A 24,971-nucleotide genomic window follows, 5' to 3' on the forward strand; every position below is an offset into this window, starting at 1 on the left:
CGATCCTGAAGAGTTGTGGAGTGCCTTTAAGACCACCATCGTTGATGTTGCTGGTAGATGTCTTGGAACTCACCGGAGGGCGAAGAAAAATTTTGTCTCTCATGAGACACTGGATACCATTGACCAGAGTTGCAAGGCCAGGCTGAATGGCAGAGCAGAGCTGTTCAGGGAGCTGAGGCGTAAAACTGTACGTGCACTAAGGGTGGACAAGGAGGCCTATGTGCGAGGAATCTGTGAGGGGGTAGAGCACCAACTGTGGTCAAGTGATTCTCATCCTGCTTACAGGGGAATTCGCGCATTGCGTTCCTCCAAGCCCGTCCCTCGGTGTACTGCAGTTAGAGCAGAGAGTGGTAGGCTCTTGACAGAGGAGTCCGAAGTGAAGGCCCGATGGGGCCGATAATTTGAGCGGCTTTACCAGGCTGATCCCCCAGCTGTCGAGTTGGATGTCAGTGGTGTTACAATCCCTATTGCTGACCCTCCAATCAACTGTGATCCACTTTCGTTTGTGGAGACGTGAACTGGTTGAAATGGGGTAAAGCTCCAGGGATCTATGGCATCCATGCTGAACTTGTCAAGGCTGATGGAAATGCAGCACTCGTGTCGTTGCATGCAGTTCTGTGCTCTGCATGGAACACAGGCATCATCCCACCTGACTGGAAGAGGGGCCTTGTTGTCCCTCTCTGGAAAGGGAAGGGTGATTGCCAAGACTGCAATAACTACCGAGGGGTGATGCTGCTCTCAGTGCCGAGCAAGGTCTTTGCTCGGATAATTCTTGATAGGGTTCGCCACCATCTGCTTGAGCACCAGCATCCTGAGCAGTCAGGCTTTTCACCAAAGAGGTCAACGATTGACCGTATCCTTGCTCTTCGTGTCCTCACCGAACGCAGATGAGAGTTTCGGCAGGGCCTGCTTGCAGTCTATGTTGATCTCTGTAAAGCGTTCGATTCAGTGAATCGGGATGTCCTCTGGAGGATTCTTGGTCTTTGTGGGGTGCTACCAAAACTGATCAATCTGTTGTCTGAACTCGACTCTGGTACTGAGAGTGCTGTGAGATGTGGTGGTACCTCTCACTTATTTCCAGTTGTTACTGGAGTTTGTCAGGGGTGTGTACTGGCTCCCATACTTTTCAGCACTTGTATGGATTGGATTCTGGGGAGGATGTAGGAGAGATCAAGCTGTGGTGCATCGTTTGGGAATGTCAAGAACTCGGACCTTGATTTCACAGATGATGCAGTCATCTTTGTGGAGACTCCAGATATCCTTTTGGGGGCCCTCGAGCTGCTGAATGAGGAGTCTGAGCCACTGGCATTGCGGGTTTCCTGGGTCAAAACTAATATACAGGCTTTCAATGACATCTTGGATGCTGCTATCCTGTCTATACCTGTTTGTGGTGAGGATGTTGAGGTTATGGAGAGATTCACTTACCTTGACAGTGATATTCATGTCTCTGCTGACTGTGAGCCAGAGGTCAACAGATGTCTGTGTCGGGCCTGGGGAGTCATGGATTCACTGGATCATGGGGTGTGGTACTGCCGGTACCTGTGCGGGACAAAAGTCCAAGTCTTCAGGTCCTTCGTGCTTCCATTCTTGCTCTATGGATGTGAAACTTGGACTCTGACCAGGGATCTGAGATGGACTCCTAATTCCTTTGGTTCCAAGTCTCTTCAAAGAATCCTTGGCTATCGTTGGTCGGACTTTGTGTCCAACGAGCGGTTTCTGAGAGAGACTCAAATGAGATTTGTTACCTGCATGGTCCGTGAGCGTCAGCTGTGGCTGTGTGGACATGTGGCTCGTTTACCTGGCGCTGATCCTGCTCACAAGATTCTCTTAGCGAGGGAGACTCTTGAGTGGAGGAGGCCAGTGGGCCAACCACATGCCTCGTGGTTGCAGCAGGTTGATGGGCATCTCAATGAGATGGGGATGGGTCAGGCATCTACCTGGGGGATTGCCAGATGGAGGCCCCTGGAGTACCGGCGGAAAGTCGATACAGCGATGCATTGCTCTGGCACATGCTCTCATACCTGACCTGAACTGAATGGCAACCTCGGACAGGTACAGATTTTCTCTCAAGCAACTCACGTTCAAGGGATCAGCAGAATCCGCAATGTGAAAGTGATCAATGAAAATCCGAAAACATTTCTCCTCACAAGGTAATCCAATTTGGATGCTCGTACTTGGAGTACTGAAAATGATGTAAATGATGATACAGTGGGAAATGATGACTGAAGTAAATACTGATGATACCATGGGCAGAAAAAAATGTAGAGATGAAGGATTGGGTGATGGTAAATTATTACCAGGTTGTCTACCTCGGTGAAGTTGTTGCAAAAGAAGGAAATTAATTCCAAGTGTCAGTCAAAGGTACCTGCCAGAAATCGCTGTAAGTGACTCAATCCAAGAAATCCCATCTTTTCCAAAAGATCACAGATTATTCAGGGGCTCAACGAGCCTGTCTGAATAAACAGCCGTGGTCACTTCAAATTTGTAAAACCTCCTGCCAATGATTGTTAAATGCATACAGGATACATCATTTACGTGATGCAACTTACAATTTTAAAGTTTTGTCTTGTGTTCGAAACTGCAGAGGGAGTGACGGTCCCTTATGTCTAAGTGTATGCCTCTCCTACCCAAAATATGATTTTAATAATAAAAAAGTTTTTGACCTCTCCTACCCAAAATATGTGATGATTTTAATAATAAAAAAGTTTTTGACCTCTCCTACCCAAAATATGTGATGATTTTAATAATAAAAAAGTTTTTGACCTCTCCTACCCAAAATATGTGATGATTTTAATAATAAAAAAGTTTTTGACCTCTCCTACCCAAAATATGTGATGATTTTAATAATAAAAAAAGTTTTTGACCTCTCCTACCCAAAATATGTGATGATTTTAATAATGAAAAAGTTTTTGATGTGTTGCTCTAACTCGTATGCTCAATAAAATTACCATTTTATTCTTCTGTGGTGAGAACTACAGTTTGAGGAGACTTTGAAAGCAAAGTTGAACAAAAAATTCCCACGTCTTTTTATTTTATTTTTTATTTTTTTTTAACGTGAGTGACAACCAATAAAATGCATGTATCAAAAATTTGAAAGAACAGGTTCAATTTTTCTTTACATTATTGAGTTGATTTTACCCTTAAGTTATTGTATGGCTGGTTTGAATCAGATTGATCAATTATTTATTAAGTTGTGTGAGAACAAAGAAGCCTCACATCCCAAAAATGTAACGTGAGTGACAGTGAAATGGGACAGAATTAGGGATTACTAGAGATGGCAGTGCCCTGCTTGCTTGAGGAAGTCCTGGAGGGAAGAGCGAGACACAACGGCCTCTGGAAGGTAGTTCCATAGTTGGGAGAAGTGAGGAATACGAGTTGAGGTTTACAGTCAGCCTGGATTTTGGAAGTTCAACCAGGTGGGGGATATACTGGAAAAATGTGTGGATCATGGATTAGATAGATAGGGAGAGTCAGAAGACTGAGCTATTCGAGGAAGCAATGTCAGAAAATGGATGGTTGAAAACGAGACCACTGACTGACCCTATGGTAGTTTTGAAACCGTTATCCTTGGTCATTTTGTTCCAAGATCCTTTTACAAAATAAATGCTTTTGAGATGGCAGCCCAATTTCTTTGTGAGATGGCAGAATGCAGTTCATGTCAGTTGGCCTGTGCAAAGAATTGGAATCTGTGGCATTCAGTTTGCTCTCCAACAGTTACCAGAGATGTATGAGCATTGACAAAGTTCCCTTTAATTTTTAGCTTCTCTGGAATTGGAATTCCAGATAAGGTATTGTCATCATGCTATGCTCGTCCATCCATCCGTCTCCTATTTCGACTTCTCCAGCCAAACCACTGGGCCGATTCTGCAAAACTCGTTCTACTCAAACTGCAAAGCTTGTACTGGTCACTTGACTTTAGGTAGGTCAAAATTGTGGACTTTGTCAATTCTTTCAAAAATCTTCTTCTCCAGACCCACAAGTCAGAATGCTACCAAATTTGGGTTTCAACATGAGGCCAGGGTAGGGTTGTTAAATTGCAGAGGTCATGCCAATCATGTGACCGTAAGTGTGTCAAAAGGTGGTCACGTAAATTCCTTTAAAAATCTTCTCCAGACCCACCAGTCAGAATGCTACCAAATTTGGGTTGTAACATTAGGCGAGGGTAGGGATGTTAAATTGCGGAGTTCTTGCCGATCACGTGACTGGAAGTGTGTGAAAATGGCCGGCTTGGCCAACTTTTGGGAAAATCGCGTAAATTCCTTCAAAAATCTTCTTCTCCAGACCCACCTGTCAGAATGCTACCAAATGTTGGTTAAAACATTCGGCGGCCCAGGTAAGCTCCATGTCCAGTGGTCATACTTTTGAAAACCATCCTTGAGCATCTTTACCAGCCCAATCAGAGTTGCTTTTGATCTCTGTTCCTTTTTTTCACCAGGCAGTTATGCCCACCTGCCATAGTGATTGTTCAGTTCATGTGAAGGACTAAATTTGTGAGCAAATCAGTCTTATAGACGTGTATAGGACAAGAGAACGGTACAAATATGCAAGACAATGATGATGTGTACGACAGGTTCGCTACCTCTTCCACTACACAAAAAAAAATATTGTCTTATCTCTTTGCATAATGCCCAGTGCAGTCACCCTGATGCAGGTACAGCTTTAGCATAGCCAACTTTGAAGTGCCTGATCCTGTTGTTGATGATTTAATGAAACCAAATTGGAATAAAAGTTTTTTTTTTTGTTTTTTTTTTGAACTGTCAGAACCATTCCGTTGATTGTGGTTTCATATACATATGTATGTATATATGTGTGTATATACATATAAATGTATTCTTTATTTTTATAGATTCTCGTTCCATTGAACTACCAATATATTTGTGCTTCGTAATTCCAATTCATGCAAAAACTTTTGATAAGTGGCTTCATTATACTTGGTACAACGTGAGTGATTTTGCATCACTCACTATGTCCATTGCCGTACTGCATTTGGACTTGGTCCTGTGAGACTGCTACCGCATGCTGTCTTCGATAGTTTTGCATGTTGATATCTGCTTGATCACTTCGGCCCCTTGTCTTGGTCAAATTTCTTTCGGGCTTGGATATCTGAGTTGGTAACTCCCACCACTCAATGATGGCCATTTGAGGCAAATGAGTCATGGCCGTATAGATTGAATATAAATCTAACTTTACAACTGGCTTGCCCTGTCCTACCGACTGATGGACTAGCTTACCTATTGGTGTAAATTGTTTCGTGTAAACCAACCTTGGGTAATTTTTGCATCATTGCATTGATTCACCGATCAATTTCATTGAAAAAGCAAATTTTTATAGTTCTACTTCGTGCAAATCGATTCAAGATTTTGGGATTCCACGTAGCATGTCCTTCTCTTTCAAAACAGCAAAATGTGTGAAATTATTCAATTTCTTGCCATCGTGTTTAGCTTTTGCTCTATTACTTGTGCATTATTTTGAGAGGAATTCATTGCATTTACTGGTTTGTCTGTTGATGAGTATGTGTTATGTTATCTTTGTTTTATAAGGGTCAAAGCGCATTTTAAAGACTGAACTGAGAAGTATGAGACGATGGACACAGGGAGATGCCCACCGGTGATAGATTTTGAGAGCATCCCTGACCACAGGCTTGTTGGCTTTGTTTATGTTCCCTTTCAGCTTGTTTGTCATGCAGCAGACTCTGAGGAAATGTCCCACATCCTGAAGCTTGTAGCTCAACAAAAAAGCCCAAAGCACAAAAAGCCAAGGCTTCACAAATACTGTCAAGGTGAACATACCTTTATGATTTGAAACCAATATTGGTTTAATTTTTCTTGCGACTTCCTGACATTTGTGCAGAATTTCAGACGTTAACACGGTGCAGATGAGAAATTTATTTCCTTTTTCATTATTTTTTTTTTTTTGCTTGTTTTATTTTATTGACTTCATCTACATGAATTGGTTGGTTCAAAAAATAGGGAAATTCTTGAACATGACTGCTGTATCTGAACATGTATTTTAAAGTTGCGCCTTTCTGGTGTATTTTGTCTCTCCATTCTTTGGTATATTGCATTTGGGTGCTTGAAGGAAGTTTTTTTTTTTTGCTGCACAGAATCCAGTCAACACTCAAACGCTGTGCAGAGTAAACCAGAAGCCAAACGTATGCCTGTCCAGGTTAAAGGTAACAAAGTGAGGAGGATCCATGGCAAAGAGCGGGTAGCTGCTGGGTCGATTGTTGCACCCACCAGAAAATCGAGAAATAATACAAGGTATGTTGTAAAAGTGAGCGCTGCATTTTAATGTTTTATCACAGCCCCATCAATTAATTTATTCTACCGAGATTTCATATTTTATGAAAGTCTGGTTCCTTTCGTGTGGTGGTTATTGTTTCCTGGCCATGTTTATAACCATGCCAAGGACCATTGGTCCACAGTGTGAAGAGAATACCACAGCCCAGACTTTGTGGAGCCACCACAGCTGATTTCTGAAATAATTTGGACTTTACATGGGTGAAACTCCTTCCGTATTTTACGGAAATCCGTGTTTTTGTAACGACCCATACGGAGGTTTCTGTATGTTTGTCGTCAGATAAACATGCTGTAGTTATAGTATAGGGAATTGACGTGCTATTCCGATATGGTGATTCGTTTCTTCACCCAATTCATGTGGATGGGGTGAAAGGCCTAATGCAATAATGCATCATTACCATGATTATGTGAATTACTCCCATGGTAATTTTTATTATGAGCTGTTTTTGTGGAAGTTAGCCGGGTACAAAAGCTTGCAAGCGCGTTACCGTGATTAGATAGATGTCCGCCAGGCAGGAGACCGTTTGAGTACGTCGGTGTTGCGTATCCGCCTTTCCTCACCGGCAGATTCGTCTGTACTGGTTTTCACATTGGAATGGCATTTCCATTCGATTGCATCATGAGCGTTTGTTAACATTTTATTTTGTTATATTGAGAGAGACTGAGACGGAGATGGAGACGGAGACATGATGTATTCATTTGTGATTGGAATGATACTCTTTGGAATGAAAATATATGGACATTAAGTTTAAAGAAGATGGAGGAAATTGTAAAAGGGGGTGGGGAAAAGGAAAAGGCGGGGATACAGGGTTTCCCCAATCAGAATGGAGGGCTGTGACGTTTTTTTCATCCCTCGTGGGCGATTTGTAAGAGCTGTAATTATAATCTTACTCCTGCAGAAGAATGCTTGAGTTTTTTAATTTTTAATTTTTTCAATACATCGTCGAGGCTCGTATGAGAACTTACACACAGAATGTATAAGGGGGGTGGGAGAGGGATGGAAAAAAACTGTGGAACAGAGACATGAGGAGATCTGTGGAAGGGAGAGTGATGAGGTGGGGTACACAGGGTAAACAAGAGGGCACGGCAGGGACTTTCAGGAAGGAAAGCAGGGAATTTGAAGGAGGTGTATTTGCGGGAGTAGAAAAGATCGTGGTTTTGGATGGGGAAAGATAAGAGATGGTGGTGAACAGCTGTTTTGAAGACCTGGAGGAAAGAGTGGGATTGAAGAGAGTGTGGCAGTTTGTTCCAAAGGTGGGGAAAAAGAGGAATGAAAGAGTGAAGGTGAGTCAGTCATTCTTGATTTTGGTAGTTTTACCAGAAGGGGGTTGCTGGCGGACCTTGTGCACCCTGTGGCAATATGGGGGGGTACATGTCGCAGACAGAGCAAGAGGTGTGGGGTGGGGCAAGGCCAGAGGGGAGATGGTCGAAGAAAGAAAGACCACTGACCTGCTTGTGGTGAGAGAGTGAGAGACTGAAAGACTCAGCCTCATCGCGGGAGATACCAATGATCCTAAATGCCTTGGTTTCCACAGCGTGAAGCCGAGAAAAGTGAGAGGAAGGAGCACCATCCAGGGGGGAGAGCAGTACTCCATCAGGTTGCGGACGAAAGCTTTGTAAGTGGTCAGGAGCTCAGGTGGGCCGAGGAAGGACTTTGAACGATGGAGGATTCCCAGTCGGGGTCTGGCTTTGGAGGCCATCTTCGAAATGTGGCTTTCCCAGGAAAGATCATAGCAGATAGTGAAACCCAGAAGCTTGAATGAAAGGACTTCTTCAAGAGGATTGTTGAGAAAGTAGAAGGGGGAGGGGTGGGGGTTCCAGACGATCGTTTGGCAGAGACATAGTGAAAGTGTGAGATTTGTTAGGGCTGAAAGACATGTTCCACGTGTTGGACCAGCTTGTGATTTTTATCCAAATCTGCAGAGAGTGAAGAGGCTGCTGCTTGCCGCTCTGAGGGATGACAGATGGTACGGTAGAGGGTGGAGTCATCAGCAGAGAGATAAAGGATTTTCCAGAGAGTTGGAGAGATCATTGATGAAAACCAGAAAAAGAACAGGGCCGAGAACACCGCCTTGAGGAACTCCAGCCTGGACAGGAAGGAGGGATGAGAGAACTCCATTAAGGGCGTCACATTGGCTGTGACAGGAGAGGAAGTTTGCGAGCCATGAGTGGAGCTGTTCTTGGATACCATAGGAAGAGAGTTTGGTGAGCAGGGCAGGGTGCCAGACCGTGTCAAAAGCACGTGATATGTCCAGGGATATGGCTCGGATTTCATGTCTGGCATTGATGATCTCCATCCATTGTTGGGAGAGCAGAAGCAGCATATCCAGGGTGGAGTGACCTGGTCTGAAACCAAATTGATGATCGAAAATCAAGCCATTGGAGAAGAGGAAGGATTTAATGTCTGAAGAAATGATGGATTCCATAATCTTGCAGATAATTTTGAGAAGGCTGATTGGTCTGTAGTTGCAGGGATCTGTTTTGCACCATTTTAATGCAGAGCAGTGATGTTTTCTGATTTCCAAGCAGAAGGCAGATGACCTTGAGCAAATGAGAGGGTGAATGGAGGGTGAGCGAAAGCAGGAGAGCAGGTTTTTAGGACACGTGGGCTGATGCCGTCTGGACCAGTTGCAGAATCTGAGTCGAGGTTTGACGGCAAACTCTCCACCTTGTCAGGAGAAAAGGACACAGAGTCCAGGGACAGTTGGGTGCGACTGGATAAGGTGGGGGGAGAAAGCGATGGGTTTGGGACACAAGATTTAGATGCAAACACGGAATTTTGGCATTCAGCCTTTTCACGTGCAGTGTCAGCTGTGCAGCCATTTGAGGTAACGGAGGGATGGTGGGGGGAATAAACACCAGAATCAGACTTAATTTTACACCACCATGATTTGAAGGAGGGAGACAGGTTTGAGAGTTCACACTTGAGATTGGAAAGATGTTGTTTTCTGGCTCTCCTGAGGGGGCTTTGGATCCGAGGGTGCTGAGTTCAAATACCACTCAGCTGTTGAATTAATACCAGGTGGGGTTAACTCGGCCTGTCATCCTTCCGAGGTCGGCAAAATGAGTGCCAGCATGCTGGTGTACTGTGTTGGAGTAGCGACCCATCCAGGATTGTGCCAATTGCGAAGGAGACTGCTTAAGCAGCACCAACGCTCTGCACAGATTATTGTACCAATCTCCTCCTCCTCTCCTAAGGGTAGACACACACTTGTTACGAGCTTTGCGGAAGGAATTGAGATTGCCTTCAGTTGGATTAACCTTGCATGAGGCGAAGGCCCGTTGTTTCAGGACAACTGCATTGCCACAAGCTTCAGTGAACCATGGGGGGTTGTAAGGGTAGGACAACTGAAGATGGGATGGGATAAATCTGTGCATGAGAGAGAGCAAATTTCTATGAAAGAATTTCCAGGACGAGTTGATGTCGGTACGGAGGAAGTAGCGATGGGAGACCAGTCTAGAAGTTTGATCGCTGCTTGAAGTCCCTGCCAGTCGGCCTGATTGAAATGCCAGACTCGACGGCGCTGAGGTGGTTCTCTCATAACATCCAGAGAGATGTCCACTTTGACAAGCACGTGGTCAGATGAACCGATTGGAGTGGAGGAAGAACAGCAGAGATTTTCAAGGAAATTGGTCAAATTCAGATCCAGAAGAGATGGAGTACCATTGGTTGAGTCGTGGATGGTAGATTGGCAGAATAAGGAGGAAGTAGAGTCGGTACAGGAAGTCATGTGGTCACATGGGGTACAACGTGAGGTAAAAGGTATTTTTTGTTGTATTTAAAAAAAAAAAAATATATATATATATATATATATATATATATATATATTTAAGACATGAAACAGGGTGTAGTTGAGAGGGCCAGAAAGAGTGTGGAGGGAAGAGTGGGGAAAAGAAAAACTGATGGTAATCAGGAGAAAATACAATAAACACGATCGCACACACAAACGGGAAGAAGGGTAGGTCTCAAGGAAACCCGATGATGAAAAGACGTCGAAAAATCAACAACTCAACAATTAACACAAGTTTTAACAAAAGACCAAATTTGAAACACACAGTAAATAGAGATAACAAAACGACCAGAAAACTTATCTTTAAGAAAGTTGGCAGAGACCCTTTAAAGAAGTTCGCCACCGTCGCTCGAGAGCTGGCACCGGAACTCTCGCCGAATATGGATAGTTGATGAATTGGTTCAAGTTTTGCATTCATTGGTTAAGCGGTTTAAGAGAAGAAAATTCTCAAAGATTTTTGCTTCGATTCATTATGGCTGTCACGTTGCATTGTTGAAGTATGACATCACAATGAAGGCACCGATGACATCATCATTAACATCTTTTTCCCCATGGGGAGCACTTTACAATGAGACATCTGTAAAATTTTTCCACGGAGCGATTTCAGAGATATCGAGTCGCAAAGTTTTTTTTTTTTTTTTTTTTTTTTTTAATTTTTTGGATTTTTCCAAGATGACACCTGTACCACGTGACCTATGACGTCATAATTATCATTATAAATTTCCTCAGGAGGAGGTGCACCTATGGTCAAAATTTTGTGTCAATTGGATCAACAGTTACAAAGAATTTTTTTTTCCAACTTATCGAATCAAGCGTTGTGCTTGTTCAATGACGTCATAATGAAGAGAGCGATGATATCATCATTAACACATGTTATTTCCCATGGGGAGTACTTGACAATGAGCTATGTGTAAAAAAAATTTCATGGAGTGGTTTCGGAGATAGAGGTGCATATTTTTTTCAGTTTTTCCAACATGGCGCCTGTACCACGTGACGTATGACATCATAATTATGACAAAAAAATTCTAGAGGAGGAGGCACACCTATTTGGGAAATTTTGTGTCAATCAGACTAACGGTTGCTGAGAAAATGAATTTTTTAAATGCAGACACGTATGCACATACGTATGGCATGCGTACGCGACCGATTGCTTAACCCCGCTTTTCACTTCGCAATCACAGGGTAATTATTGTAATTGAGGGGTGGGGGGGATGCTTTCTAACACTTGGTTTAAGTCCTCTGCAACACCACTCAACAAGCTTGGCAATCAAAAGATATGTATGAAATACACGAAATGTAGGAAAAATACAACATATTAAATAAAGTTGAAAACCCAAACCTTTTTTTATCTTTCTTACCATATCTTTAAACCATGTATTATGATAATGTAGCGGTCTTACACCTTGAAAATCTTGAATCGTCTCTGTCAAGCCATCTTCATCAGTCCTTCACCCTCTAAATTATCCTTCCCATGAGGCCATTCCCCCATGGGCCCAGGCTCCACCCTTTGTGCCAGCACATGCACTCGTGCTGCAACCCCCCCTCCCCCACGGTGTCCAAATGGGATGGGACATCTTGAAGAGCTCCCGTGATTGCCACACCCACTATGGCCGTCACGCCCACTTCGGCCATGCCTGCACCACGGGTTATGTTACTTGAACGGCACCGCTTGTGTGCATGCCACGCGTTACTCTGTGCCATCTGCACGGCTCTCTTCGGTGTTCTTTGATATAGTTTGAACAGTTGTCGGCAGCAAACCAAGATAGCAAGCGGTATCTGCCCGTCGTTCACCATTCTTATTTTGTTTCACTGTGTCTAATAAGACACCCAGGGTTACACTGTGCACAGGTGGCTGCTTATGTGCACGTTCACTCTTTTCGTTACCACTCATTGTTCAACAATTACTGCGGTAAAGTACACAAAGATTTAAAAAAATGCAGTGCTGTACAGTACACGGCAGCGGTAAGTCCATCAAAGCACAGCGTGAGATAGAATCAGAGAAGGAGGGGATGTAGTGAATTGTGGGGTGGAACACATGGTATGCCTGGTGGCTTAATGGTTAGGGTGGTGGGCTTGGGATCCTCGGATCCTGAGTTCAAATCCCACTTGGCTGTTGAATTAATACCAGGTGGGGTTGACTCTGCCTGTCATCCTTCCGATATCGGCAAAATGAGTGCCAGCTTGCTGGTTTCCTGTGTCGGAGTTGTGACCCACTCAGGATTGTGCCCAATAGCCAAGGAGACTGTTTAGGCAGCACCAACACTTTGCACAGAGTATAGTCCCAATTGGTTGATGGATGGATGGATGGATGAACACCTGGTAACAGGTCTTCCGTGCAATGGACGTTAGTGCGGAGAATTGTTGAAAAATGTTCCGAACTAACTTGATGACGTATGTGTGAAACGACGGAAAGCGGGGAGACTTGTATCAGGGACCCTCTGTATAGCATGATATTTCAAAAAAATATTTACTTATTTGGATGAAACCTGGAGGATGAGTTGGTTAGGTGAGAAGAACAAGCCAATTCGATTTTGGTTGAGGTCTGGATCCAGATCCGGCTCATCAGTAGGATACAAAACTTACTGTTCGGCCTGGCATAACTATGTGCTGTACCGAGTGCCGTTCTAGTTTTTCATGTGACTGGTAATTGAGAACAAATGTAACAATGGGTTGACATCGAACACAAGCAGAAGCATATATCGATAGATGTATTTGTGTCGAATTATATTTTATAGTTTATTTTGCTATTTAGAGGAATTATTCGAGAAGGGTGAGATTGAGGGTAAGCATAGGCCCGTCAGGAAGAGACGATAGGAGGAAAGCATGATGAAAGAGTGTGTGAATATGGCATTAAATGGTAGCGTGTAAATAAGACCAAATGGAACTTTTCTTTCAATCCTGGAAAATATCAGTCACTCCGAAATGATCATGAAACAACCCCATTTGTCTATATCCATAGGAAGAGGTTCAAGTCTGTTGAAATTCTTGGCCGCGCTGGTTTCAGAAGCAGCCGCAGAATGAGCATCCTCATTCTTTGAAAAATCATAACTACTCGGTGACATAGCAAAAAAAATACTGACATTTTCTAAAATGTATATCCTTTAATTCAAATAAAACAAATATTGTAAGCATTCTTCTCTATTTATATAGTGATAAGAAGTCATATCCAAAAATATTTTTTCAACAATTTTCTCTTTAAATTAAAGGAATAATCAACCCTATTTTTTTTTTTTTATGATAAAGATATCCATAAATAGTGAGAAAACTCATCTCCAAAGAGATAATTTTGAACAATCCGTCTCTATTTATATAGTGAAAAAAACCCATTTTGAAAAATCATTTTAATAAATCTTTCTCAAAATATGGTGAATATGACTCAATACAACATTTGTAACGAGAGCGAGAATTGCTTTGCAATACATGTCCTCAACCGATAAGTCTGTGAAAAATTGACAAAATGCCCTGAAACTCAAACTTGTTCTGTGACATAATAAAGCTATGTACCAAGTTTCAGTTGAATATGTTAAAGGGTATGGGGGAAAAGTCTGAAAAATCACAGGTGGGACACACAGATGAACCGACAGACGGATGGACAGAGGAAAGCAAACCTCTAGTCCCCTCTGCTGAAACTGGTAGGGGACTAATTAGGACTACACATATTATAACAAACACTTTCAATTACATGAACACACACACAATATATGTCAACAAATCCAACCCGCAGAGCAAGAAAAATCAACATTTTGATGTCTGCTCAAAGGACTTGTTGAAACGTAATTGTTAAAAGCAAGCTTTCAACCTGACTATCAACTGCTTTCTCAAGGTTTCAATTGGGGTCTTCGAAAAGAGGATATTATCGGTTTGTTTAAACTTCAAAATGAATTAAATGATTATGATGGCGATGATACAATACATCTATTCTGTCATACCAAAAAAACATAAAAAGAAGATAAAAACCAATCACTTGTGTTCTTAGTGACAATACAGATAAACTTTTTATAGTTTCGCCATTGAGCTGTTGAGCGGTTTAAGAGAAGGCGATTTTTACAGGATTTTTTTTCTGATCTTATGGGGGCTGCCTGAGAATTACTATAGGAAAGGAATGTTATTTTTGCCCAGGGGGTAGTCAATCATACCACCATCATTTCGTATCGATCTATTCAGCTCTTTCGGAGATTTTTAAGGTTTCCCCCCCGCTCCTCCCCCCTCCCCCCCCCAAAAATAAGGCTGCCATACCAAGTAATTGATGTCATCAATTTAATTCTCTCTATGGATTTCTTAGTCGATTGCCCTCAAAATTTTTTGTATTCATCAGATAAGGAATTTGACCAATTCAATTATGATGTCCTAATTAGGGCACCAATGACATCATCATTATCAAATGTTGTTCCCCATGTGGAGTTCCTGACCTGTGTCAAGTTTCAATTTTTTTGCTGAATGGTTTCAGAGAAGATGTCCAAAGTTGTCAATTTTTCCAACATGGCTGCCATAAAAACATCACTTATGACATCATTGTTGTCATTAAAAAAAAAAAAGTTATACATGGGTAGTCATCGCTCGTATGTTGAAAGTTTCGTATCACTCAAGCTCAAATGGTTGTATCGCTCAAGTGGTTACAGAGAAAGCAAGTTTTAAAGGGAATAAACAGTGAAAACGTCCAGTGGAAATATAATAATCCGTTCAAAAACAATATGGTACTCTTAGGTCTCATAATATGTTACCTTTCAAGGAGCTTTCTGCAGGATGTGGCCATTTGGCCCATCAAAGCCTGCGCTATTATGACCAACCTATGGTTGTTTATCCATGTTCTATCATTTTTAAACGCTGAAGGTCAAGCAAGGGAACAGCATGTAATTTTTATTTTTATTTTAAAGTCTTTGGTATGACAGTCAGGGTTTAAACACCGATCTCCCAGACTCGGAGCAGATGTTCTAACCGTTAAGCTACTGATGGACATTAATTCTGGTGTCTTTCAGGGTTCTTTCTTCTCACCCTCCCGCTTTCTTTCGTTGTTTTTTTTCTCCAGTGATGTCCTCACAGCCACTAACAACCCTGTCCATATATTTGTTGATTTCTCCATCCTCCACTCCTTCACTCCTCCACCAGTTATAAATCACATTACACCTCGTCCCACACCCTCGCTGCTGATTGATTCTCAACTGTTGCCTCTCAGTCGTCGCCTCAATCTCATCCACTATCGGGATTCTGACAACCTTGACTCTTTCAATCAGTCCAAGACTCAAACCCTCCAATATCCAGCAGGATCAATACAGCCACCCCTCCCCTTCTCATTATGCAGTTTTCAACTCCAGCGGTCCTCTGCTTAATATGCTCGGTGTCACCATTTCCAGAAATCTCTCTTGGTAGCCTCACATTCTCAATATCACGAAATCTGCCTCCAGAAAACTTGGTTTCCTCTTCAGAGCTTGTAAATACTTAAATCCCCATCAGATTCTCACCCTTTACAAATCCCAAATCCGGCGATGGGATACTGCTCCCATGTCTGGGGCAGCGCTCCTCCATCAATCAGCGATATTCTGGATCACGTCTAAACCAAGGCTGTCAGACTGATTAACGATCCCACTTTGTCTAACGATCTCCATCCTTTGACCCTCTGTTGAACAGTCTCTTCCCTGTCTCTTCCCTGTCTCTCTTCAACCGCAACTGCTGCAGTCGGTGCTCTGTCAAAATTGCCGTTTCTATCCCTCCCCTTCACTTTTTTTCGTAATACCCGTCTCGCATCTAAATGTCACCCTTTGTGCGTTACTTTCCCTTCCCTCCCCAACAATCACTATGCCTCATCCTCCTTCCCCCTCACTGCCTATCTTTGGGACAGACTCCACATCAATGTACCCATCCTTCGTTTCTATCCACTTCCAACAATCACAAATCGATTGTACATAGGTATAATTTAATTATTACATTTTCGCATGATCTTTCTTTGCTTTTTTTTTTAAACTTGGGGCTGCTCTTGGTTTTGGACTTGACCCATATCCTAAGGTGTTCATTTTTTTTAAACCTCCATATTCTCATTTTTTGATGTTTCTGTAGTTTGTTTATAGTTTATTCATGCCTTGTAGGAGGGAAGTCCACCCACGGTCTTCATTCAAAAGAGGAACCCACAGCCGAAGATATTGGGAAAGGAATTATTACCAAGGTATGTATGTAACTTCTCCTACTACATGTGGTTATTGGGTAATTATTTGCATATTTAATGATGCAAATATATATTTTCCCAGTGGAAATCAACTCATGTTTTGCATGATTGTCTGAATTATGTGATGTGCATGATTGACTACCCATGTAAAAAAGGTGGATGGGGAGTGCCAGTGAATAGCAATCTTCAAGTCTTTCCACAAATTTTCAATGGGATTCAAGTCTGGGCTTTGGTTGGGCCACTCAAGGACTGTCACGTTCTTGTTCTGAAACCATTCCAGTGTTGCTTTTCCTGTATGCTTGGGGTCATTGTCCTGTTGGAACATAAATCTTCACCACAGCTAAAGGTCTTTTGCACTCTAAAGCAGGTTCTTCTCAAGGATTTGCCTGTATTTGGCTCCAATCATTGTTCTCTCTATCCTTACAAGTCTCTCAGTCCCTGCCACTGAAAAGCATCCCCATCGCATGATGCTGCCACCACTGTGCTTCATGGTAGGGATGGCGTTAGATGGGTGATGAGTTGTGCTCCGTTTCTGTTAGATGTAGCGCTTTACATTCAGGCGAAATATTTCATTTTTCATCTCATCAGACCACAGAATATTTTGCCTCATGCTCTCAAAAAGCTGAGACTTGTGAGGTGCCCCAGGCAAAAATAGCATTCCTCTCCTATTGTAATTCCCTGCAGACTACTGTGGTAGGACCTGTTGCCAATTATAGTATATGAGAGTACAACTCTCATATACTATAGTTCTCACTCTATAATTTTTGCCTGGGGCTGCAGAGATTGTTGTCCTTCTGACAAGTTCTCCCTTCTCAGCCAAAGAACTCTGTAGTTCTGTCGGAGTAGTCATTGGGTTCTTGGTCGCCTCCCTGACCAAGGTCCTTCTTGCTTGGTTGCTCAGTTTGGTTGGACGGCCAGCTCTAGGAAGAGTCTGGGTGGTTCCATGTTCTTTCCACTTCCTAATGATGGAGCTCACTGTGCTCTTGGGACCTCTCGACACTTTAGAAATTGTTTTATACCCTTCCCCAGATCTATGCCTCACAGTTCTATCTCGGAGTTCTACGGACAGTTCCTTGGACTAATGGTGGAGTTTCTGCTCTGACATGCACTGTCACCTGTGGGACCTTTTAGTAGAAAGGTGTGTTTCTTTCTAAATCATGTCCAATCAATTGAATTGGCCACAGGTGGACTCAAATCAGGTTGTGGAGACATCTCGAGGATGATCAAAGGAAATTTGATGCACCTGAGCTCAATTTGGAGTGTCATAGCAAAGGTGTTGAATATTTATTGATGCGACACATTTCAGATTTTCATTTTTAACTAGTTTGTAAAAATTTCTCAAGAAAAAATTCCACTTTGATATTATGGGGTATTTTGTGTAAATCATTGACAAAAAGATTCAATGTAATCCATTTTAAATTCAGGCAGAAACACAACAAAATTTGAAAAAGTCAAAGCGTGTGTGAATACTTTCTGAAGGCACTGAAAATATTCTCCAACAGGATTTGAGGTAAACCTTGCAAAGTCGGTGATCCATTAGTGTGCAGACAAAACTACTCGAGAATAAAGTCTGATGTCTGCAGTAGCAGAGGCGACAGCAGGGAAGCAGCAACAAAAATGGTTCTGGAGCTTATTGGTGCCAGGTTGTTAGCAGGGTAGAGCAAGATGGCATCTTTGGTGGGAAGCTTGTGTCACGTGCTCTGATTATATATTCCCTTATAACAGGACTTTATCTGCTACTGGACATTGAACCAGGATTAATATCATATTTTATTGGCAAACACATTCCGATTTCCATCATACTTTACAATGCCCAATGAAACTGATCATTTCATATGCAGTAACACTGGGACATATTAATTATTATGTATAATGTATTACGTATATCAATTCATACTATTTAGTACTGCATGCAGAAACGCATTAATGCAACAAAATAACAGCATTTCAGATTAACCATCGATTCATCAGCCCCATCGTCGTCAACATCAACACTCCACCACCCCACAAGCACTGTTCTTGGTCAGTGGCGGTATAATTTTTACAATTCTTACATCCACAAAAATCGTTGCAAGACAAACCTGATCTATGCCATGAGCACAGCCTTCCTTCACAATGAGTTTTCACCCAGTTAACATTCTCTTTGGGAACACACTTTGGAGCTGGATCCATTGTTTTATATTGTCCATCCATGTCCAACAGCGGACATGGCATTTATCATTTGTCATATCAGGAGACGACTCGTGGAAGCCAAGTAAACAATGTCTTGGCAGATTGTTGTGAATGTGACCTCTGCGTCATCATCTTCTCGCCAAAGTTTGTCATTATAAGATCATCTGACAGTCCAAAACTCCAGGCAAGGAGTGTTCAATGGGGATGGGGACTTCAGCAGATGCAAGCATAAGATCTGCAGCAGTTGGTGACCAAGTACAGTCCAGAGCAGTTGTTCTTTGCAAGGCGTATATTACAATGTATGCTGCTTGGTAGACATGCAAAGTTTCATCAACCTTACGTGCTTTAGTTATTGAATGATGACTTGATTCATTCTCAATGACTGCAACATAACTCTGCATGATTTTGAGGCTATTTTCAGATGGCTACCAGCAAATGATACAAGTGCCATTCACTGAAATGTGTGAGGTTAGCTCGTTCTCTTTCAGCACATTTCAATAATAATGTGATGAACTTGGTCATCTGGAATACTTCGTGATTCTTGATTACCTCATCTTTTACCTTGCTGCAAAATTAAGTGTAGACTGTGGTGTAGTTGTCACTGAAATTACATAAATATAATATCAGATCATGCCCATCCTCAATCTTGGACATAAACTTACTGTTGCATTCAAGATAATTATTTTTTTTCCATCTCAGATGCAGTTCTTGGTTTCTGTTTATTCAACAGGGATCTGCAAAATTCCTTGTAGCAAAGTTTGTGATGTCTCACTTTTCAGGTGACATGGTCCTTTTCTCTGATGTACATCAGAATGCTTTCATTGTGTTTCAGTGTAGCAGCTTCCAGTAGTTTTTTCTGAAAAGTCATCCAAGTGGGCATCAAATAATTTCCATTTACCCTTTCACTCATTCAGGAAGTTTGATAGTTTCACACTCTGGGAAGATTTATTGACTAATTTACTCACCTCTGTCAATGTTTCAGCTCACATCACGGTGTCTTTTGTTGTTGTTATGAGGCACTATCATGTAGCGGTCCACCTTCTTGCAAATTATGCACCTTGCAGGCAGGACATCTGCTCAGGCATGAAAGCTTGATCGTGAACATTAGTTTTTTTTCCATGGGCTTTGCTTTGGCAAAAGTGGATCGGCAGAACTAGCACATTTTTCTCTGACCCTGCAAACTCTGAGGAGGTGGACCACAGCTTCCTCTTCAGTAACTTTTATCATCAAGTTTGATCAGACACTTGTTAATAATATGCCGATAACAGGTGGCATGACAACCTGTTTCGGCAGGAATGTCACGGTACTCGACTTCGACGCGATACTCATGATCCTTTTCAATTGCATATTGGCAAGCACCCGCCATTCCTACCCACTTCATCAAGCATTCGTGATACTTACTCCATCTCAGTGGGCTAAATGGGTGAATAAGGTCATTTTAAACATTTTTGCAGTGCAGAAAGCACTTCAAAGATGATGTGGTCGACACGCCGAGCCTATGCCAATTGATGTAGCTCCTGGAATCGTGCACATCATGTGACACAATCAAGCGCACTGATTGGTCAAAATTCTAGTGTGCGATTCATGCTTCAACATGGATAAATAGTCCATCCTTAAAGCTTACAAAACATCTAAACGAGCAGGAATCAAGAGTTTAACTTTTAGTATCTGCTAGATCCTATCTTGTTCTCTGATTGCTAATGTTTATATTTTAGAATTTCTTGCTTCAGAATGAAACTGAATGATAAATGGTCTCCTCTGGTAAGGGTAACAAATACTCCTCCCTTTATTTCCGTCTCATATCCGGATCACTCGTAAACCTACCATTGTATTCTGACAGTGGCCTTTATTCTGCTTTAATCTTGTTTATTAAAATATTAATGAAACTGCATGCGTATGAAGCCTTCAAACCCATTGGCTGGACAGCTGGCTTGACTCTACTCACAATTGTAAGCAGGAAAAATCATACGTCCTCCATGTTGGTGCTCTGGTAAGTCAGGCCTCAGGTGTCAGCCTGTGGGCCAGTGTGCTTGCAATCTATCCGAGTGAAATAATCACGATGTATGTGCTAATCTGCAGTCAGCGTATTTTTTGTTTCTTGTACATAAGCCAGGTTGTTGTGTTTTTTTGGGAGTGATTGAGGCAGTGATCCGTTCCCAATACACTGCCCAAACAAAGGGATGAGCAATTTGAGTAATAAATGAAGGTTTTTCTGTTGTTTTTTTCTTAATGTAATTTCAGTTTTAGCTTGAGTTGTCAAGGCTGAATCATGTGAAAATACAGAAGGGTCACCATACATCAAGGGATGACTACTACAGGCATAATTTGCAGGAGCACACACAATGGAGCTAATTCCTGGCATTATAATATAGCCCACTGACGAACGAATGAAATATATCCGAGCTTTCAAACCACTAATGAATTTTATATGCAGCCACGATATATATTATTTGTGCACATAAGTTGTAGACAAGTTTTTGCTTCATGTACATTTCTAGTGCGGTTATAATATAATATAATTAATAGGCTGCCGCTCAACGATTTAAATCATAACCGCACTAAGAATTGAAGTGTCAACATCACCGTCATACCGAAGAAAGAAAAAAAAAAAACCAGGGAGTCTGGAACACTGATGCTAATCATTACCTCGACGTGTTTCGACTTATGAATAACTTACAAGTAATGTGTGTCAACGATCGCGTAACGTGCCTACAACTTATGGCCAGCGTATGCGGAACGCGTGTCATACACTGGATACGTCGAAAAATTTTCAACATGCTGAAAATTTGTCGACGTTCTCGGCGTACTACGACGTATGCCAGCATGCTTCAGCGTGCTCTTAACGTATACAAAACTTACCCATAACGTATTCGACGTGTGCCAGCGTATTCGGCAAATTTTTCATACTTCGGCATACGCTGGCTAAAACGTCAAGGTGTGACAGCGGCTTGACACTTCGATGTCTTGTGCGATTATGATTTGAATCGTCAAGCCGCAGCCTATTAATAGCCTATGCCACGTGATCGTCGGCGATACGCTGCCGCGCTATGCACAAGTTAGACTATCGTTGGGTAAAGGTTGTGAACGCCGCCAACACTCTCAGCATTCGTTGATAGAAGTTATCTATATGTAATCGAAACGTTCTGTATACGTTAGTAATACGTTATGCATACATCCAACTCGTTATGAATACGTCCAAAACTGGAAAAAAAAACATCAATAGTTCAGCGTACGCCAGCGTTTTACATACATTTTGAAACCTTGCCATACGCTGGCTAAAATGTCAATGTGTGACAGGGCCTTGAAGCCCAACGCATGTGGCCAACCAGTTAAAGAACCTGAGTAACTTCAGAGGCTGCAGCACCATTCTGAAAATCAATGACATTGCCGAGATGCCATCCAAAATGAAGGATTAAGAAACCTTGAAGCCCTCATACACACACCTGCAATTTTTGCTGGACAGCTTGATTTTGACACTCTAGCTCTTGCTAACCATTCTCCCTGTAGATATTGCGGTGCGTATCTGTGGCCTCAAGAGTGCACACACTAAAATTTGCTGTCGAAAGGGCCACATTGATCTGGGAAGGTGAAATATACCTCCGGCAGGAACTCTACAGTACAAAATACACATGTTATGGGGGGATCAAGGACCCCCATGGAAAGTTAATGTGAAACTTCTCATGGCAACTTTGCAATGCTCTTGCATTGGCATCTCAAAAGGGGAGGCAATGGACCCCAAATGTTGTGACCCAGGTCATCTCTACCGACAAATCGATCCACTACGGCCTGATCCCAATCAAAGACCATGTTTTGCCCAAATCTACGTTCACAATGCACATCATGATGTTGAGGAAACTTCTATTCACCTTGGTTGTATGCGACTACCACAGGGCATTTCTGATGCAAAAAAGGGGTTCTGTAAAGAAGTATTACGTCATTTGCAAGCTCTTTAAGGCATTTCAATCCTTACATCGAGGACTTTCCAGGTGTCAACAAGATTCCAGAAGAGTAGGTGGAACAACAGACATTGGTCATCAACGCTGGCACACGACCAACTAATGAACATGCTCGATGTTATCATTGATCTGAACATTGGCGTGAGGCAGCAATGCTAATGGGTAATGAGTACTGCCCTCATGATGTTGTGTTACATGTAAGTGTGTGGAGGAGGCCTGCATGAGATTAATGAAACACACCGTGGATTTGATGCTCTTTATTTTTTGCTGCTGTTTCCAGAAGGTGGGGATGACTGGAGCTTTACATTGCAACAAAATCAAGCTGGAAATGCCAGCAATGTATCAGCACATGACTTTTATGCCTCCCACCAACACCAGCAAGATGGCCAAGCTTGGTGTTGGCTCAACGATTAAGATGGTTGGTTTAAGATATTAGGGTCTTGAGTTTGAGCCCCTGTCAGCTGTTGAATTAACACCAGGTGGGGTTGACTCAGCCTGTCATCCTTCTGATGTCGGCAAAATGAGTACCAGTTTACTCGTAAGAGAGGGCATTGATCAGCATCACAGCCACGTCCCCAGAAAATGATGCAACAGGTCAGAGGCTGCACACGAATGGCAGCGAGATGGCCATCAAAATTCTCTGCTTTTGACAGCAAGGCTATTCCAAGAGTTCTGCTGCATGTCCTTTGCCAAGGTTGAAAACCAAAGGCTTAACTACTTAGAGCAGCACCAGGCAGACAACTGTGTTGAGCTTTACCAACATCTGTGTGATGCAATTACAGCACATCATCATATTGGTAATATTGGACACTGTGTCATCCTTCCTGCCTCCTTCTCTGGCAGCCCTTGTGAAATACACCACCATTACCAACATGTGATGGCTATTATCCACTGCCATGGCAAGTCAGATCTTTATCACAATGACCTGCAACCCAGATTGGCCAAAGATTCATGATAATCTGCTTCCTCGCCAGCAGTCAAACGACTGCCCTGGTATTGTGGTACGAGTGTTTCGGCACTACTTGCAGTGCTTAAACAATGATTTGCTTAAGGAAGGTATTTTTGAAAAAGCAGGTGCACATCTTTATGTGATTGAGTTTGAGAAGCGTGGTTTATCTCATGCCTATAGTTTGATCATTTTGGCTCCTGAATGCAAGTGTCGGACAACTAATGAGATAGGTGCAGCAGTCTGTGTAGAGATTCCTGAAAATGACAAGCTTTGTGAGATTGTGTGCCGTTGTGTGGCATCAGCAAACTAAATGCGGCCTGCATTGAAAATGGCTGTTGCAGCATGCAGTTTACTTGGGAGGGCTGACAAGATGGCCAAGAGCTACACGCACTCACCTCGAAGCTGTCCAGCCTGGGTTTGAGTCTTGATAGTGTAGTAGATAGTAGAAAAATCGTGCAAATTATGATACAAGCATCAAATTTGGCATTTCTGATCAAATCTGCCCGATTGGCCATTTGAAAATCCAAGATGGCGGCCATTTTTCAAGATGGCCGCCAAGTTAGCCTCCCAAAGTTGACTTTTTGCTTAGAAGTATTTGTAGTTGTCCAATTTGCATGATCTAAGTGTGGATCTAAGTGTCAACCTGTACCATGAAGCACTTTCAGAACTGGCGCCTTACTTCTTTGCGAATAACAATGTTAACTATGCGCGATGGATCCCAGTTCACCTCTGAGATATGATGCCGCTTGAGCAACAACATCCAGATGTGGCCAGGGAGTTTCACAAAGGGAACTTCGTTATCCACAAGTCTAGAAGAGAATTCTTTGCCCTGGCAATCGAGCAAGCCCACGAGCAAAATAATGCAGTCATCAAAGGTGACGGAGGAGCAATTGGGTTGACAGAGACCCAGCAGCACTTTGTAGGTGGATGGTCGCTGGACCCGAAGTGAGTCGTCTCATAGCTGGATACGAAGCCATGTCTGGTATGAAAGATGCAACCAACAACAGCAGACACCATGAGCAGACACTGAGTGCCCAGAAATCTTTCTTTGAAAAGGTGAAAGTACTCTCTGCAGTAATGCAGGAGATGGGCAACCCATTCCAAGAAGAATTAGCCGACCTACTGGTACGAGACATGAAGAACATTGCAGACCCAACTCTCGCCGAAATGGTAGCTACACATCACCAGTGGGGCAAAGAGCAGTTCCATTCATTCATGGAGGGGCTCCAGAATGAAGGTGAATGTCCTTTCTATCATCCAATCAAGAAAAACATTGTTTCTTTCCTCAAACAAGAGCAAGCTGGAGGAAGTTCTAAGGAGAAAGTCCTGAAAGACGGACTGTCAGCTATTCTCACGACTGTTCATCTCATGCCAGAACAGGCAGTGTGACTTGCAAGAATTATTCAAGCATGAGAATCAGTCACACCCTGCATCTCTCGGTGACAGCGGCAAGCTTCATACATGTCAGAAGTCACAGCTGGCTGAAATTCTTGAAGCGCAAGTGAACATCCCAGACAGAGAACCAAGGGGAGATGCAGTAATCATTGATGGCTCAGCACTTATCAATGCCCTACCTCCATGCACTTCAAAGATATTTGATGACTATGCTGAAGAAGACATCATCCCAAAGGTGGAATCCTTTGGTGC

General features: G+C 42.6%; 1 protein-coding gene across 6 annotated transcripts in view; it reads left to right on the forward strand.

The window, feature by feature from the left end:
- LOC147030061 (uncharacterized) overlaps positions 1-24,971 on the forward strand; it is a 52,335-nt gene that overhangs the window by 21,696 nt on the left and 5,668 nt on the right. For 5 of the 6 annotated variants that reach the window (XM_085873767.1, XM_085873772.1, XM_085873770.1 and 2 more), the window contains exons 3-5: positions 5,671-5,779; positions 6,104-6,260; positions 16,153-16,247. In XM_085873767.1, coding sequence (XP_085729893.1) covers positions 5,671-5,779; positions 6,104-6,260; positions 16,153-16,247 — 361 coding nt within the window. The remainder of the gene's footprint in view (positions 1-5,670; positions 5,780-6,103; positions 6,261-16,152; positions 16,248-24,971) is intronic. The other variant, XM_085873773.1, reaches the window with a different exon arrangement.

The sequence above is a fragment of the Eptatretus burgeri genome, chromosome 3 (assembly GCF_056783735.1).
Source record: "Eptatretus burgeri isolate ZD-2024b chromosome 3, Ebu_testis_v1, whole genome shotgun sequence".
In the NCBI taxonomy this organism is placed as follows: Eukaryota; Metazoa; Chordata; class Myxini; order Myxiniformes; family Myxinidae; genus Eptatretus; species Eptatretus burgeri.